This window comes from Pteropus vampyrus, unplaced genomic scaffold, assembly GCF_000151845.1.
Source record: "Pteropus vampyrus isolate Shadow unplaced genomic scaffold, Pvam_2.0 Scaffold139, whole genome shotgun sequence".
Taxonomy (NCBI): Eukaryota; Metazoa; Chordata; class Mammalia; order Chiroptera; family Pteropodidae; genus Pteropus; species Pteropus vampyrus.
The window spans coordinates 2,517,073-2,535,942 of NW_011888920.1; the positions used below are offsets into that span (position 1 = coordinate 2,517,073).

The following is an 18,870-nucleotide window of genomic DNA, read 5'->3' on the forward strand; positions in this document are numbered from 1 at the left end:
GTTTTAGATAAATTATGAATGAGATAAATCTGGCGATATAAAACAGTTAGAAATGCTATGTAAAACATTGCCAGTGCATAGTTGAGTTTCCAAGAAAGTAAAGAAAACCTTTGGTGGCCAAGAATAAAAGGTGACTGAGCCAAAGGAAGTTGCTAGATTAATTCTCCAGGTGGCCTCCCTGGAGAATTAATGCTCACCTAAGAACAAGAACTTTGGGCTCAGCCAAGGCAATAAATTGCACCTTAGATCCCATATTAAGCTGGACTATTGAAGGGTAACACTCAAATAAAAAAGAAGAATAGAAGAAAATCTGCTACCTGTGCAGAGTCAACTGAGTGTTTTCTGTCTTGACCTGGGCTCTATTTGGTAAGGGAGAGATCTTCTATGAGAATTTGTCATCACAGCCTTCTTAAGACAGATTGTGTTTTTAATTTATACCACACACTGTGATCTGAGAATGTGGAAACTGAGAAATTGTCATAAAAGTGCCCTAGGCTAGTGATAGCAACCTTGCATTATCTGTTAGAAGCAAATACAAAACATCTTTGAAGGGATATTTTAAGGGATATTGGTTGAGAATATCCCAGAATTGTTAAAGGACAATCCTCACAGTCAGGAAGCACAACAAACCCTGAATAGTATGAACAAAATTTAAAAGCAAAATCCAAACTCATGGTAGGGTAGTGAAACTACAGAAACTCAAAGACAAAGAGAAGGTCTTATATGTAATCGAAAAGAAAACATGAGATGAGCAGTGATTCCACTCCACTGATAGCCATGTATGCAAAATTCTGTTTTCCAGAACAATTCATATGTTCTGGATTTAAGTGGGGTTTTCCTGTATTTCACAAGTCACTAATTTACAAAAAAAAAAAAAAATTTTAGAGGATATTAAAATGCTAAAAACAATTTAATCTTTGCTTTGATGATGAAAGTACATGAAAATCTTATATTGTGTTGTTACCTTTGAGAACACCAATGAGGTTACAGACTGCTCATTAGCAACTATCATTAGATATTTTTCTCCTTGAAGGAATTTTTTGTTTTACAGAAAATAAGAGTTTTAATTACAAATGCCAAAATAATGTACATTTTAAAAATCTTATTATTTCCTTTTCTTAAAATTTTCAAGTTTCTAATTTCTTAATAATTCAAAAAAACATTCTTAGAAAAAAATATATCTAACAGACAGAAAATTCTCTTGATGATATTTTGTCCTTATTCTTTCATTATAATAAAATATTGCTGTATCTATATATGCAGGTAAAGGTTGATTAAGTTTTCTGTGATAACAGGAGTGTCTAAAAAGAGAAGTTGGCCTTAGAAAAATCTTGCTTTCTGCTTACAACAATTCAAACTATTCATAGAAAATCATTTGAAGACTCCTAACAATCTATCATGCATTTCTATAAATTATCAATAAATTAAGTACATCTAAATTCTTTGGACCAAAATCATTTTAAGCTTCTTATGTATATATACATATATTTAGAGATATATTTAAACTGTTAGCTTGCTTTGTAACATTGTCATTATCTTTGAGGGGATTATAGCATAGGTAGAGTGAAATAATTGGTCATTTACATATACAGTGTGATTGAAATTAGAGGTTTTTTTTTTACTTTAACCACTCAATCTTTTAATGTGGCTTATGAATTTTTTTCTAATTGGGATAAATCACTTTTATAAGGAAAGCTTTATCATTTTCTAATCATGTTTCCACAAGGAATTATGCTAGAATAGTTAAAATTCTACTTTTAAAAAATATAATCATTCAGTAAAGTTAAATTGGTTTTCTTTTATTTCCTTCTATCTTCACAGATTGTGAGTGTTGGAAAGCATGTCAAAGGCTACCATTATATCATTGCAAATTTGGTAAGAACTCTTTATTTTCTATTTTTCATAAGATTTTCTCAAGTATTCAAGTTTATTTCAACTGTGCCTAAAATAATGTTCCAATTAATTATTACACTATATTACTAAGCTTTTTATAACAGGATAATATTTTTATTTTAATAATCCTTTTATTTATAATGTAGAATTCAATATATTTTGATGCAGATTAGCTTGACATCTGCCAAAGTGACCTTTAAAACTAATTACAATGTTTACTGTGATATCACTTGGCAAATTAAATAATGGCCTTTTCTCTGTAAATGATCAATGTGCTACTCTATGAATAAAGATTGCCAATAGTTAGAGATATTACAGGAATGATCAAAACTGATGACTCATGTTCTCTAATTTTAAGAAAAACAAGATTGAAATGGTTATTTAAAGAAGTCTTTTGATTGTGAGTAATGCAAATTTTAAAAATTATGTCATTTTACATATTAAATATAGTTGATTACTGAACATTTCGTATAAAATTCTTTAAGGCCTAAAGAAAGTCTTTTTAGATTTCTTGGCAAGAATCACTAGGTATTTCTTGTTAACTTGCAATGTAGGGAGAAAACTAGCCATGCAAAGGACCATTCTGCTTACTTTATTAGAGCACCATCTGCCCCAAGGGCTTGATCTCGAAAGTGGTTTATCTTTAAAAAGTTCAGAACGTTGTATCCTTTTTCCATTTTCCCACCATGTATTTATTTGGTAAGGATCTTGTGCTTGAAGAAGAAAAGGAATCAAGGCTGCAAAAGAGATTGAGATGTGCCCTCTCCCTTCGTGTGGCAAGTGGGCCATCACACTTTGAGACAGGAATTTTCAGTCTTTAGTGAACTGGGTTTCACTATAGAGTTGAGATATTAAAATGCAGACTATGTATCGTGTGTCTTGAATAAAGTATATTTATGTTACTTAATGGATTAGCATGAAAATACTGAGAAATTTTTATTGGTCTTTTTCATTACTTTTAGTAGGCTCAGAGTCTTGATGTTTTAACATATTTTGTAAAATATAAAAATATATATATCTATTAATCTTAAAATTAATATATTCTAGTATTATGATTATAAGAGAAAATAACCTTATGTTTATGGCATGTCTGCATTCACAATGATATTATACAAGGAAATTCTAGCAAACAGAGGGTTTTGACATCTAGTCTTTCCAAATGATGGCATTCAGAAAAAAAAAAACATGTTTATAGACTGTTGTGCCAGAAATGAATTGCTGACATGGACAATACATTTGGAAAGAATTAACATTTATAACATCCTAATGGGTATCACAGCCTGTCTTAAAAGTCCTAGTAGATGGTGGCATATTTAAGTTATCTATATAATGACTAAGAAACAACATAGGAAGTAGAGAAAATTTTGCTTGTATTAGAGAATTTATTAGGGAATATATTAGTATGGATTCTATTAACTTATTCATTTATCCCTAAATAACTGTGACTTTCAAAACCAATGATTTTTGTTACATCAGGCCAATCAACAGCTATTTCTTGAGAACTGTGTGCATAGGATTACCAAGTATGAAGTTAATCCAGTATCAACAGAAATATTATATTAATATTATACTTAATGTTGAAAGACTGAATGATTTTTCCCTAAGGTCAGGAGTAAGACAAGGAGGTCCCTTCATCATTTCTACTGAACACTGCACTGAAGTTTCTAGGAAGGGATATTAGGCAAGAAAAATAAATAAAAAGCACTCTGATTGAGAAAGAAGATTTTATGTATAGAAAATTCTAAGGAATCTAATAAAAATTATGAGAACTAATAAATGGATTCAACAGGGCTGTAGGATATAAGGTCAATATACAAAAATCTATGTATTTCTATACACAAGCAACAAACATCCTCAAAGTGAAGTTAAAAAAATAATTCCATTTATAACTTATAATTTACAATTAAGGGAGAACTGCTACTTAACCAACTCATCAAGACTGATTTAGTTGGAGGGACCAAGATGGGGACATAGAAATCTTCTGAATGTCCTTCCTCTCATAGATGCACACAAGGAGCAATGCCTCTGAGGGAAACCCAGAAATAGCTGGGTTACTCCTACACATTAAGCAACTAAGAAAAGACCCACATCAAAATGGATACAAAAGGCTGAACATATTTTCTCCATAAACACTATCCCTGGCATGGTGCCATGCAATTGGGAGAGAATCCCCAACTCCCAGCTTCTCCATGAGGAGCAAGGATTTGTACCATACACAGTTAGACTCCAGCTTTTAAGGCTGCCACTCAAGAGTCAGCCCCTGCCAAACTATCTAGCTCTGAAAGCTTATGGAACATGCATCCCCAAGACCCACAAGACTGTAGAAAACAAGGAGCCCGACCTTAAGAGGCACATGAGCACTCGCTGCAACCATCCCCCTAGTCCACAACACAGAGAGAGCAGGCAAAAACACCCATCTCCTAAACTTTTCCTGAAAGAAGAGTGACTATGTACATTGAAACCTGCTGCCTGAGAGTTCATCGTCAAGGGTCTGGCTACACACACCTAGGGGCTGGCTGTGATCCTCCATGGAGCCTAGGGGAGCCGGTGGGCATTTCTGCCACCTTTTCCCTCCAGTTTGCTCCAACTATAAAAATCAGGTGGCCAACATGTCTCTAGAAAGAGATTGTCCACATGCCTGGCACCCCACCTTTTGCTAATGCTGCCCAAGGGACAACTGGATTTGATAGCCAGATGAGCTTGCATTCACAAGTCCTACAGGACTATAGCAAACAATGAAGCAATCTTTAACACGTCTACATGAGAGTACTTGCCAAGGCTATCCTCTAAAGCCTCAATGCAGAGGGAACAGGCAAAATACTCATTTCTCAATCTTTCCTTAAGTGTGTTTGACTACAACTTTACAAACTGCTGCCTGAAGGTTGGTCTTATAATCATCTGCATCTAAGTGCTGACTGTGACCCTCTCATTTGGGACACTGATAGGCCTTGGCATACCCTCAACTACTGGGAGCCACTAAGAACAAAGAAGGTGGCTTGGGCAATCACATAGGTTTGAGAGACAACTAAGACTTAGTCTGGAGTGGTTTACCCAAAAGAGAGTTCGAAATAACAGTCAGAAAGATGCTTCCTGATGCCAGGAGAGCAATGCACAAGCAAAATGAAAATTCAACAAGAAATAAAAAAACATATAAAGATACCAAAGAGAAATCACAAAGCTAAATGATACAATAACTGAACAGCAATTCAATATAGGTTCCAACAACAGACTAGATTAAGTGGAAGAAAAGAGGACCTGACTTGAAGACAGGGCAGTAGAATTCAATAAGAAGAACAAAAGGAAGGGAAGGGAAGGGAAGGGAAGGAAGGGAAGGGGAGGGGAGGGGAGGGGAAGGAATCAATATATGCATTATAGATGTCCCAGAAGGAGAAGAGAGAAAGAAAGAAGCAGAAAGCTTGTTCGAAAAAATAATGGCTGAAAACTTTCCTAACTTGAGAAAAGAAATACATATTCAGATAAAGAAGACCAAAAAATACTAAATAAGCTGAATGTAAAGAGATATACACTGAGACACATTATAATTAAATGGTCAATAAAAATAAAGAGAGAATCTTAAAATAAGCAAAAGAAAAAGCAACTTGTTATGTACAAGGGAACCACTCACTACAAGACTACCAGGGTAATTTTCAGCAGAAATTTTACAAGCAAGAAGGAAATGGGGAGATATATTCAAAGTGCAATAGGAAAAAAAAAAAAAAAAAAAACTGCCACCCAAGAATACTCTACCTAGCAAAATTATCTCACATTTAAAGGAGAGGCATAGCATTTTACAGACAAACAAAAGCTAAAGAGTTGATCATCATGAGTGGCCTTACAAAAAACATGTTAACATTTTGAGCTGAAACAAAAAGACAAAATTAGAAACATGAAAGTATAAAACCCACTGGTAAAGGAAAGTATGTAGACAAATTGAGAATACTCCAATATGGTAATGGTGGTGGGTAAATCACTCCTAACTCTAACGGTTAAAAGATAAAAGCATTAAAAATAATTATAACTATAATAGCTTCTAAATGGATACACAATATAAAAAGATGTAAATTGTTGGGAGGTAAACACACAGTGTAAATATATATATATGCCTTACTGTTAAAGTGTACAGCTGAAATTTATTGTATTTCGTTAACCAATGTCACTATAAAATAAATAAATAAATAATTTTTTAAAAGAGATAAAAGATATAAATTATGATATCAAAAGCACAAAATGTGGGAAGGAATGTGTAAAATTGTAGAGCTCTTGTATTTTTAGTTGTTATGAGCTTAAAATAGATGGTTATAACTGTAAGATGTTTATGTAAGCCTCATGGTAGCCACAAAACAAAAACCTATAATAGGAATACAAAAGATGAAGAGAAACATACCACTAAAGAAAATCATCAAATCGCAAATGAAGAGAGCAAGAGAGGAAGAAAAGGCTTAGGAATCAACAGGAAAACAATTAACAAAATGTCAATAGTAAGTCCTTTACTATCAATAGCTATTTAAATGTAAATGGACTACATTCTCCAATTAAAAGACAGAGTGGCTGAATGGATAAAAAAAGAAAACCCACTGTATGCTGCCTACAAGAGACTATTTCAGATTTAAAAGTGCATAGACTAAAGTGAAGGAATGGAAAAAAGGTAATCCATGCAAATAGACACTGAGGAAAGAAGGAGTATCTATACTTATATCAGACAAAATTAGCTTTAGGCTAAACCTAACAAGAGGCAAAAAAGTTCATTTATAATGATAAAGAAGTCAGTTCACCAATAGAATTAAACATTTGTAAATATATTATGTATCCCTGTTGAACATAGATGCAAAAATCTTCAAAAAATATTAGCAAACTCAATTCAACAATACATTAAAAGGATTATACCATTTAATAGCATGAGCTGTGCCTCATATATAAGTGGCTGGATAAGACCCTCCCCTGATTCTTGACATTTTTCTGTGATTATCACTGCCACTACCATTATCAATTGCATATTAAAGATAAGTAAAACTTATTAGAAATAAAAAATTGCTGAAATCCTTTTTTTTTTTTCCTAAGTTCTGTTTGTGGTTTGTATGTCAGTATACGTGCACATTATTTAAACATACCCACCATCTAGAGGTATTGGTGAAAGCACATAGCATCTCAAAAGGTTTAGCTCTACTCTAGAAATTTCCAAGAAATGTAAAGGTAGGAAAACTTTATCTGTTGGTTCACTGTAGTCTGTTTTTTCAGAGATTTAAAGAAAATTGCTTCCCTACTTTGCCCCTAGACTTTCTCTTCTCCAGTTCTTTGTTTACTTTGTTCCCAGTTATTTTTTATGTTTATTTTTTAGGCAAGGCAACCTTTGGTTAACCTTACAGATTGCAAGGACCTTGTCAGCTTACAATCCCTTGTGTTTTTTATTTTTTACACCTACAGCACCTGGTCTTTCTAGGTGGTCTCCCATCCAAGTACTAACCAGGCCCGACCCAGCTTAGTTTCCGAGATCAGACAGGATCAGGCTTGTTCAGGGTAGCATGGCCATACACTCCAGTCATTTTTTAAAAACAGGTATGATTATATCATTTCCTTGCTTAAATTATTTCATTGGCTCCAGCCTACAAATACAGTAAGGGAATTCAGGCCCTTCACGAAAGGGAAAGAACTGTGGTCTTTCCAGCTCTTCCTGCTAATACTTGGCATCTCACCCCTCCACGGAACTTCCTGCAATTCTTTCAAACAACATACTGCCACTGCCCCAGTGGCTAACCCCTTCTACCAGAGTAAGCATTCTAAATCTAAGCACCGTGCTACTAAAATCCTTTAGGATAATGTGTTTACACTATTTATCTTAATGCACAAAGCCCTTTAAGATTTACCCCCGCTTAACCCCAGAGCTTCTTTCCCACTCCACCCCTCACTTGCCCCTTCCAGAAAGCAGACTAATTCCCAGACACCTAATACTGCTCTCCCTTCACAACTTTAGTTTATTCTTCTGTCTCCACCAGGAGGCACTTACCCCAATCCTAAATAACAGTGCCTTCTAATGGAAAACTGTCCTCTATTATGCCCTCTTCTGAGTTCACAAATCATCCTGTACACTGAAAGTATAGAATGCATTCTTTATTTCCATTCATGAGATCACTATTTTACATTTAATCTATACCAAGTATCGTCCAACATAGTGTGGCCCAGCTGCAAATAAGACATTAGCACACTCTAAGTTCATTAAGGCAGGAAAGTCTTTTTTGACCTTATGAAAAGGTCTCTTATCCTTACTCATTATCTGTTGAATGGCTGCTTATCCTCTAATATCCAGCTTACGTATTTATTTTATTACTATAATTGTTCTAATTAATCTTCAAAATAGATGTTTATTAGAACAAATAGATTTCAAAATAGATTAGAAAATGGAGTTCAGTGTAATTTATCCAAGATCACATAGATCCTAAGTCTCAAAAGCAAGATGGAAACTCTCTGTCCGATCTGATGGCAAAGAATAAATAAATTTAAAAAATAAATAAATTCAAAATCTATATAAGTAAATAATTTATATAATCACAAAGTGACCATTCATTTAAGCATTTCCTATACCAACCTTGAGGGGGATCTGGCTTTACAAGCATTCTTTGTGGTTTATATTCAGATCTTTCTTCACCCCTCTTCCAGCCGTCCGTCAAATGATTTATATATGGCCACAAGTAGCAACAAGGAACTGTTGACATTTATTCCACCTGCAAGACAATTTATTAAAATCTTGCACTCATTTAGATTTTTAATTTTTAAAATTAATTGTTTACTTCTAGGAAAACATCTGACTCTGTTATAAAGAAGTATAAAATTTTAGAGTGCTCAGGATATACCATTTAAGATTAAAGGAATCTATTCCTTACCTCTCCCTCACCATAACACACACACACACACACACACACACACAGGCACATACCATTCATGCCTCATTTTGAAGGTAAGAAATTAAGAAACAGAGATTGAAGTGACTTGGCCACATTTAGGCATCTGGTTAGTGTCAGAATGGGAACTAGAACTCAAGTTTCCAAAATTTGTAGTCTAGCATATTTTTACTTAAGTGCCATGACTCTAGTTAAATGTCTGTGAACTTAGAGACATTGTTTAACTTTTTTTCTTGATGCTTTCTATATTTTTCAATTTTTCTGCATTAAGCATGTCTGACTCTACCATCTATCTGCATGATCATCAAAAATGCATACTTTAATCAATTTCTTAACAACCTAAATTTTAATAGATGTTAAGAGGAAATCGCTCTCATTTAACTTGACCTTCTTTCTGTTAACTGCACCAGATCTGTCTCAATACAATTTAGACAACCTGTGAACCTGAAACAGCAGAAATTTTTTCTGAATTACTTTCAGTTTTAATGTAAATGTAGTTTTAATGAACTAAGTTTACATGATAAAACTTAAAGGATGAACATTTATTAAACATCTATGATGTGATGGACCCGTATAGATTTACATCAACAGTCATCAGATTATCTGAAGGCCTATAATTTGTTAATTTCCTTTCCCACCTTTTCCTTCAGAGGATGTATGAACTGTAAATGGAAGTTAAAAGGAAAACCAAGTTGGAAGGTACTCTTTCCTTAGGAAGTCACTAACCATTGTGAGATGAAAGCATTGTTGAGCAGCCCATTTCAACAAGTAGGAAGCCTCTCCATTGTCTTCTCGTATGAGGCACTGTTAACTTAGCTACTTAACCACCTCCTCAATGTAAAACTATAATTTTATTGCACTGTTGCTCAGAACTTTCAGTTCTACAATATTCTCTTGGTAAAAACTGAAATCTAAATAGCCACCAAAGTAACTATTTTCAAGAAAACTGTTTCACGGTAAAGATCCTATCAATTTTCTATGCAAAATTATTTTAAAACATATGAAATGAAAAATATTGCCTGCACTGAAACAGACATAGCTAAAATTAACTGAACCACCCACCATTCATTTAGATCATAGTGGAAAGGAGTTTATAATCAGATGTGTCAATACTTTTTCCTTTACCTTCAGCATAGCAGCAGGATGGAATCAGAGAAATGTGAACTGTTATTTAGCAATTAGACTACATCAGATGATTTTTCTGAGGGCTGCAGCTGTAGGATAACACTACGAAAGAAAGTTTGGCAAGTCTTTTATTTTGGCCACTGCTGGAAGAAAATTATGCCATCAATTAGCAACTAAAGCAATAGTTGAATCAATGTGGCTTTTAGAAAACTGAAATTATTTGCTTGCCTGTGAGTCTGCTCTAGATTCTCGTAGAAGCAAATGAATATTCAACTGACATTGTACTAGACAGAGATTGATGGACAGTGTTTTCCCCAGTTCAAAAACATAGATTTGCTTTCTGTTATCTAGTTTCTTTCCCAGTGAAATGAGAATGTTACCGATGAGCAGTCAAATTACCTGTCACATAGTAAGCATCGAATAAATTTTTGTTGAATGAATTAATTAATAATAGTATCACATACTGAATTTGAACCAGATGTGCTAAGTACTTTAGCATTATTATTCTCATTGTGCACACGGGAAACCTAAGGCTAGACAGTTACAGAAGTGGGATTCAATTTCCGTAAGTTCCCCAACACAAGTGAATCAAACTTACATTTTCAGAATAAACATTACTGAATACTAAGAGAGAGAGGGGAAAAAAAGCAAATACAGATGTACAAACTCATATGTGCGCGTGTTTACTTTTCTCTGAGCTAATGTCTTTCGTTTTATTAATTCACTCCCTTAATATTCTTTTTGCCCACTTCTTGTAACTTTTTTTTGTTGTATGCTTTGTATTGAGTATGTATTTTTGTAAGACACCTTCAGTGTTTAATGGGGGAGAAAATGTTTAAAACATAATAGATGATAGATGATGGATAGAGAGAGAGAAAGAGAGAGAAAGAATAAAGTTTGAGAATTTTTGAAACTCAGATAAATACCTTTGGCCCAAAAGAGATGACACCCTTCCTTCCCAGCATCTCCTCAGTCTACCTCGTGGACACCATCTTTTTTCCTACCATGCAGGAGTCCATGAATGGCTTTTCTTGCTCTCTTCTCCACTTCTAGTGGCTGATGCAATTAAAGCTTTTTCTCTCCCTGGCTCAAATTATCAGCTCCATCTGCTTTTAGATCACTTTATAATTAAACTGAACCCCCTAAAAAGGTATAACTCATCATAGACTCAGAGTACCAAAATACTTTGACCTTATCTTCATGTAAGAAATTGAGGACATCTAATTATGTCCTCAATAAGAGAAATTTTGCTGCTATCATATTTACCTCCTATACCCTCCCATGCTTCATAAAAGGCATCCATTTAAGAAATACTTGTTAAAAAGTTAAACTTAACTGAAAACACTTTTGTCCTTTTCTCATGTATTAGATTTTGAATGACAGAATATAATAGCTAAATTGACATAATTAGATCATCCACCTGTTTCCAGCCATTGCTTTATTAGAAATCTAGTTAGATGTACATATTGATTATTAATTTACATTGCCATCGAAGAGTTGACATGTATAATAATGAAGTAAACTTAACAAACCGTCATATTGATTTTTATAGGGATTCAAGGATATTTCTCTTGAGCGGTTTATACATGGTGGAGCCAATGTTACAGGATTCCAGTTGGTAGATTTTAACACACCTATGGTAACCAAACTAATGGATCGCTGGAAGAAACTAGATCAGAGAGAGTATCCAGGATCTGAGACTCCTCCAAAGGTACTCGTTTGTTTTTATCTTATATATTTTTAGTATTTTTAAGATTTAAGGTAGAAAGTTTATGATGCATTATAGTAATATTTTGTCAGACATAGAGTGACATAGGGCAGAAGTATTTTTTCACTGTCACTGTGCTACACAAGCCCTTAACAGGTTCTAAATTTCTATATTTAAAAGTAGTTATTAGACATTACCTCAAGTAGGTTACTATTATTATTACTTTGCATATGAATTTTCATGAATAAATTGCATGTTTTTAAAGTTATTTTCATTAACTAAATATTTCAAATATGAACAACATTGGTAATTATTCCATCCAGATAAAAACTATATTTGCAAACTGATTTATAATGAGTACATTAAGTTAGGAAACTGGTAGAATGTAAAATGTACAAGCTTCTGCAAATCAATAGTAAAAGGTCAGGTTGTTTAATTTTTCCCAACAGACATTGCAGAAGTATGTCATTCATATCTGCAAAGGAAGCTGGTAAATTTCTGATCATAAGAACATTTTTTTCACCTAAAAAGGTAGATGACTTCCTTGGATATCATGTAAATAATGGCATAATGTCTCTTAAACTCCTACCTATTGGTTTTGAGCTACTACATAATAAGGCATCATATTTTTAGCAACTTTCACTAACTTTTCACTGACAATATAATGTAGTAAAAAGTTTTCAAATATTATTTGGAAATTCAAGCCTAGAAAACTACAATCTAGGGGTAGAGAGTCTCAGTTCTTCCATTTCCTAATTGTAAAACTTTCCCTACTCGCTATGTCATTTTCCTCTCTGTGATATAAGAATTTGGCTAGTCATGCCACCTTCACTACTCAATAGAATCATGGAATTTCAAAATAAAGCATTTATTGAGTATTCATTATGTGTCAAGCACTGTAATCCAACCTTCTGAATTCATAGATTAATAAATGCAAGATATTAAACAGGTATGTTAATTGACTATTCCTGAGTGAAGGACCAGGTTTGTGAAATGCCTGGGATCAAATCATGGGTTCCCTGTGTTCTTTAAAGTTATGAATGCTGAATGAGTGAATATTGAACCCTTGTTCCTAGGGAAAATACAGGTTTTTATTTCATAAGAATTTTCTAGATGCCATCTAGAAGTGTGTGCCCATAAATGTGATTTCTTGAACAGTAGCACAATAAGACACATGGAAAAGAATTAAATCCTTTGAAAAAGATAAAGCCGAATTACACTACTGCTTTTTTTCATTAGTTCTATGACCTGTCAAAGGCCTTTGCTGCTTTGCTTTACTTTGCTCTGCTCCACTCTGTATGGTATCTGTTCTTTTTTCTAGTTCACTTGTTTCATAAGAATGGATGGACATTTTAAAACACAGCAAATGCATTTGCTTTTTGGTGCCATCTCCTCTCAGCTTTTTCTCCCTATTTAAAAAGTAACGATATTTTTCTTTTCCCTCTCCTGATTCACAAATATTAGCATTTTTCTCTTGCCTTTTATATCTTTATATCTTGCTTTTATTTTCTTGCCTTATCAAAAGGTTTGAAGGCTTTCTCTACTCAAAGATGTGCCGGCCCGGGCAAGTACGGAGGCATATTCGTCTTTGGTTTATCATTCAGATTAAGCACCTTAATTTCCTTCAGCCACAATTTCAATTGTGAGGATCTGAGTCTATCTTTAAGCTTATTTTGTCATGTCCTTAAAGAATATATAGCAAGGCTCTTAATTTACATGCGTCACATATATCTTTCTGATGAAACTTTTTAATTAGGTTCTCTACCATTGAAAGGTTCCTTATTAGAATTTATATCCTTTATCTTATCTACATTTTATTTTTTCTCTTCCCTGGAATGCTGGCTGCTGTGCCTAATGGTCATACTGCCTAACTTTACTTTCTATAATTTCCATTTCAAATTATTTTGCTTTGTTTACAAGCAGCAAATTAAGGAGATCATCTCCCTTGTTCCACAGAACAAAACTATTGTTAGTATAGTTTTAGAATGTGTTAATCATATAGAATCAACCATATGGAATTCCTAAGAGATAATATAGTTTTTTGTCATTATTGACAGTTGATGCTCTGCTGTGAGTCAAAAATTTGTGCCATATTTTCTATGTGCTTAAGAATTCTCTGATCAAACTCTACAAGTATTCCTTGTTTGTTTGTTTTTCAGCTTAAACAAATTGCATTTCCTTCTCAGTTTTTCCTCACTTCCTTTCCTAACCTTAATAATCTTTTCATGAGGGCTCTGTCTTTTCTCAAAAAGAAGCACTGGGCAATTATTAAAACAAAACGAAACAAAACAAAAAACATGGTCATGCCTCACTTCTCCAATATGATCCTAAATTACAAAGAAAACTTAGAGAAATGGCTTAACCTTCCTGAATACATTCAATAGGCATGAGCATAACATTTCTATTTAGCATAGTGACTGGTGCAAAATATATGTTAAATAAGTAGATGTTATTTCTGGCATCCAGTATATGAGTAACTATAAACATTCACATTCATTCTTCTGAGGAACTGAACAAAAGTATACACCTCACATCGATAAACATACATTAAATCTCAGGGAACCCTGCTAGGCATTTTGGAGGAGGAAAGAGTTGAGACATCCCAGCCCTCCTGCGGCTCAACCACAGCAACTGATTACGAGGCAGGTTGTGGTACCATTGCACTTAGCTTTGTATATGTTAGTGTTTCTATTTGGAGACAACGAAAAGACCTCACCTAAAGGTCTTGCTTCTCCCAACTGCTGGACAACTGTGGATTAGAAGTTCTGTTTTTCAGTATGTGTTTTCTCCTTTTTAAATCAGAGCAATTAATAGACTCGGTATACAGTCTTAGTAATCAAGCGATCATAGAAATTTGTGAAGCTAGAGTCAATTAATTATCAGTAATTTAACTGTCATCAGACAAGGTGATACTTTATGTCATAAACCCACAAAACCTCCAGACTATTCCTGGTGATTGATAAGTTTTTAACATTTACCATTATAATTATTTTCACTTTATTAGTACACATCTGCTCTGACTTATGATGGAGTCCTTGTGATGGCCGAAACTTTCCGAAATCTTAGAAGGCAGAAAATTGATATTTCTAGGAGAGGAAATGCTGGGGATTGTCTGGCAAATCCTGCTGCTCCATGGGGCCAGGGCATTGACATGGAGAGAACACTCAAACAGGTAACTCACAATTTTATTTAAGTTCAATTTATTTCACATTCCTGTTTAAATGGAATATTCAAGAAAACAGAATAATTTATCTGAGAGTAAATATATTTTACAATTGCCATTTTAATTTATCAAGCCCTTATTGTTTTTGAGACATTTCTAAATAAAATACTGGATAGAATACCCGTGTTTATATCTTATATAAATGCTTAGTCAAGATAAGCTAGATTATGCTGCAGTAATAAACAACCCCAAGTTCCAGTGGCTTACAACCATACAAATGTATTTCTCACTCACACACAGAGTAGATGAGCAGGGGCATTCTGCCAACTGTAATCACTCAGGGACCTACACTGATAAAGCAGCTACCATCTTGAATGCTACAAAGGGAAATAAAGTTGTAAGGAAGTTTCAGATTGGCAATTAAACTCTGCCCCAGTAGTGACACTCATCACATTTGTCTACAACTCATTTGTCAAAAAAGAGTCACATAGGCCTTGCTAACCACTAGGTGTTCAGGAAGTACAAACTTACCTTGTGCCAAATGGGCAAAAACCAGAAATATTCGGCAACTTCAGTAGATCTTTAAATTGCTTTGTAACCTTGGATTAAATAATATATTTCCTATTTTTCTGATGTTTAACATAATATGTTTATATTCTTAATGTTACATTTAAAATATTCTGAAACATCATGGGTTCAGAACATAAGTAAAAATGAAAAGGAAATTTGTAATAAAATATACTTGAATATTTTGCAAAATACAAATATATTTGAACCTATTATATATTAATTTTAATGTTAGCAAGGAAAAATATGATCTAGTGTAGTTATTAGGGCCATTTATTATGTGAACCTATAGATAAAACTGAAAAATAACCATAAACAAACCATATTTCCATTCCTATAAATAATATTCAATACCGAGGATATATTCTGTCAGTTACAATGGGAACTTTATAATATATATAAAAAAAAATGAAACATATTCGTCTTCCAGGTAGATAGTAGAGTTGCTTATATATTCCTCTAATATCCCTTTTTTCAGATTCTATGCCAGTAGCTCAGATGCTCCATGGTTTGTTAGTGAGTGGCTTATAGTTTATAGTTCCACACCCAAGTGTGGTGATAAACCTAGCAGATGAAGTCGAGATGACTGTAAGTGAAATGGCAAATGAATACAGGTTTGGGTTTTCTTTTTCATTCATAGGTTCGAATTCAAGGGCTGACAGGGAATGTTCAGTTTGACCACTATGGGCGTAGGGTCAATTATACAATGGATGTGTTTGAGCTAAAGAGCACAGGACCTAGAAAGGTGAGCCACACTTGAACTGTTTTCTTATTTTGCATTTGACATTTTTAAAAGCTTACAGGTGAAAGGTAACTGCATAGTCTACATTTTTTAATGTGTGTACTTACAAATAGTACTTTCTTGATAATCTCTGTCATGATTAATATTTAATCATGTCTTGAAACTGAATCAAATTAATTTATACACTGTTTATATCTTTTATCTAAAATGGAAGCAATATTTTTATTAAAGGTTTAGCAAAAGGAATCCCAGAAAACAAAATTTATTCTGCAGGAAAGCATACAATGCAGGTAAGAGACATACCTCCACGTAATCATTTATGAGAGAGAACAAAGAAAATTATTTCTAATCAGTGGGCATATTTAGAACAAGCTGATTGTTCTTGAAGTAAGCAAGTAAACACATTTAAACAAGCAAAGGGCAGAGTGGATAGAAAATAAGATTATTGTCAGGCTGAGAAGTGAAAAATAACTATGAAATTTCAATTTAGGGGTTGAGAAGATTGTTCAGGAAGCTGCGCCAGATTCTTGGATTTCAGAATGTAACTCTAATGGTCTTATAATGTGACTAGGCATATCAGCAGTCTTCACAACATCTAAAAAGAACTTTGTATAATGGAGTCACGCAATCCCACAACAGTAATTAGCTTTATGCATTTTATACACATGTAATTAACACATATATTTTTAACATTCTGTTTCTCTAGGATTAGCTAGGATGCTCAAGGAAAGAGATGTTCAAGTAATTTGTCTAAACACTCTATTTGTTTCATCACTTGGCCGTTTAAAAAATGCTTTCCCAAATATACTTTCCTGCTTTAGCATAATAATAATAATAGCTACAATTTATGAAATGTCTGTTATGCTCCAAGCATTGGATTTGGTGTAGTTTATTCCAACAACAAACTATAATGTGAGTACAATTATCTCCCTTTTTCTAGTGAGAAAATTTTGGTCTCATAGGGCATGATTACTTGTTTAAGGCCTGTAAGTGAGAAAACAAAGATTTTAATTCAGATACGTCTAATTCCAGAACCTTTCTACATCATTACCTCAGCTGAGTAGACCCTTCTCTAAATGAGTAAATTTTCCAATAGGGTAGAATACAATAAGTTTTATATGATAGTTAAAGAGAAAGTATGTGGATATTCTAAAGAGAAAGAGATCACTTTCACCTGGAGGAAAGAAAATCAAGAAAGGCTACATGAAGGAGAAAGGATTTAAAGTTAGCCATGACTTAGAGTTTGTATAGGTAGAAATGGAAGAGGCAAGGACCTGAAGACAAGTCAGAAGGACAATTAAGTCACACATAGAAAATGGAAAAGGCTTTCTGAGTTGTGTTTTGCTCCAGTCTTTCATAATGTGTGCTTCTGTGTATTTGTGAGAAGGAGAGATTTGGAGCTGCCATGAAAACCATCTTTAGCTGTTAGCCTCTTACTGGTATCTTCTTGAGGGCAGGCTGCCAGCTAAAACATGGTAGCCTGGAGCCTACCTAATCCAAATCAGGGAGGCAGGAGGTGGATGACAGCTGGGAAGCCAAGCTGCATAATGGGCTCCTCTAAGGACATTGTCTGCCGCAAGGGACAGAGACATGTTCCCAAGAAGAAATTTAAGGTGTTCCATGTAAACACCAACTTTACCCCCTCTGTCAGCACACAGCCAGCAACAAGAAGAAAAGAGGCCCATTGTAAGCAAAGTCCCTCTGCTAGCTGTGGAGCAGATAGAATACTCCACAGGCCCCTAGAAACGTGAGCTAACTGATGGACAAAAGTAAAACGGGCACACCTTCTTGCCACAAACCAGACCTTGCAAAATTAGCCATTTAAGCAGAAGTTTTCTAAAATGCAAAAGACAATTCCATTATTTCACAAAACAGTAAGTACAAAATGTAAAATGATCTTTATGTAAAAGAAAGAATAATGGGAAAAAACTGTTAATAACTAATGGTAATATCAAGTGGGCTATTTATATTACTGATTTTTTTTTTTTTGTGGCCTATTGAACCATGATGGTAACAAAAATTTAGCTTTTTTGAGGTGAAAGTTAAAGAGTAAGTTGGGAGAGTGATGAACAATACATCTTCACACTCAGCTGACATTTGTCTAAGACTCTTAGAAATATGAAATGTAAAATGATGTAGACTCATCTATCTTCGTTTTTCTGTGGCAACGATCAACTTGGGCATTCTGTCAGGAATATTAAACTTAAAAATGAGCTACCATGAGAAACACTGTGCTGGTGAGACTTGGCAATGTGTCTGAAAAGTGAGCAATCGTTCTTATAAATTGGACATATGCCAACAAGGGAGTTGTCTTTGAAAATAGATCAGAGAGTCAGCCCATCAGTTTGTCTGACTTCTGTAACAGGAAAACTGATTGAGAGTCTCATTAAGCAGAAGCCACAAAGCTCTTTCTGAAGTCTCAGTTCCTAAGTATGGTAGAATCTTCTTGTCTTCCGGTGACTCCCATAGGGAATGCTCTAGGACCAGACTTGTATGGTTTCAGGAATTCTTAATTGTAAAAATTCTATTTATTGAAAGTAGGTTATATACTAGACACAGTACTGGAAAATTGATGTGAATTTTTATATTTAGACTTCACAACAATGGGAAAGTAAGAAGTATTTTTCTAATTTTATAGAAGAGAAAAGCAGGACTCAGAGAAACTAAGTAACCTGCCCAGAGATGTTCAGCTAGAAATAGATGGAGCTGCGGTGGAAATCCAAGTTTATCCAGCTCCAGAGCTCATTCTCTTGACTGATAAGAAGTATTATCAGTCCCA

The 18,870-nt window shown here is 34.1% G+C and overlaps 1 protein-coding gene and 1 pseudogene across 4 annotated transcripts in view; one reads left to right on the forward strand and one right to left on the reverse strand.

The window, feature by feature from the left end:
• GRIA4 (glutamate ionotropic receptor AMPA type subunit 4) overlaps window positions 1–18,870 on the forward strand; it is a 344,684-nt gene that overhangs the window by 249,990 nt on the left and 75,824 nt on the right. For all 4 annotated transcript variants that reach the window (XM_011368116.1, XM_011368115.1, XM_011368117.2 and 1 more), the window contains 4 exons: window positions 1,822–1,875; window positions 11,464–11,622; window positions 14,624–14,791; window positions 15,990–16,094. In XM_011368116.1, the coding sequence (XP_011366418.1) occupies window positions 1,822–1,875; window positions 11,464–11,622; window positions 14,624–14,791; window positions 15,990–16,094 (486 nt within the window). The remainder of the gene's footprint in view (window positions 1–1,821; window positions 1,876–11,463; window positions 11,623–14,623; window positions 14,792–15,989; window positions 16,095–18,870) is intronic.
• On the reverse strand, window positions 7,306–7,424 carry LOC111744715 (annotated as a pseudogene).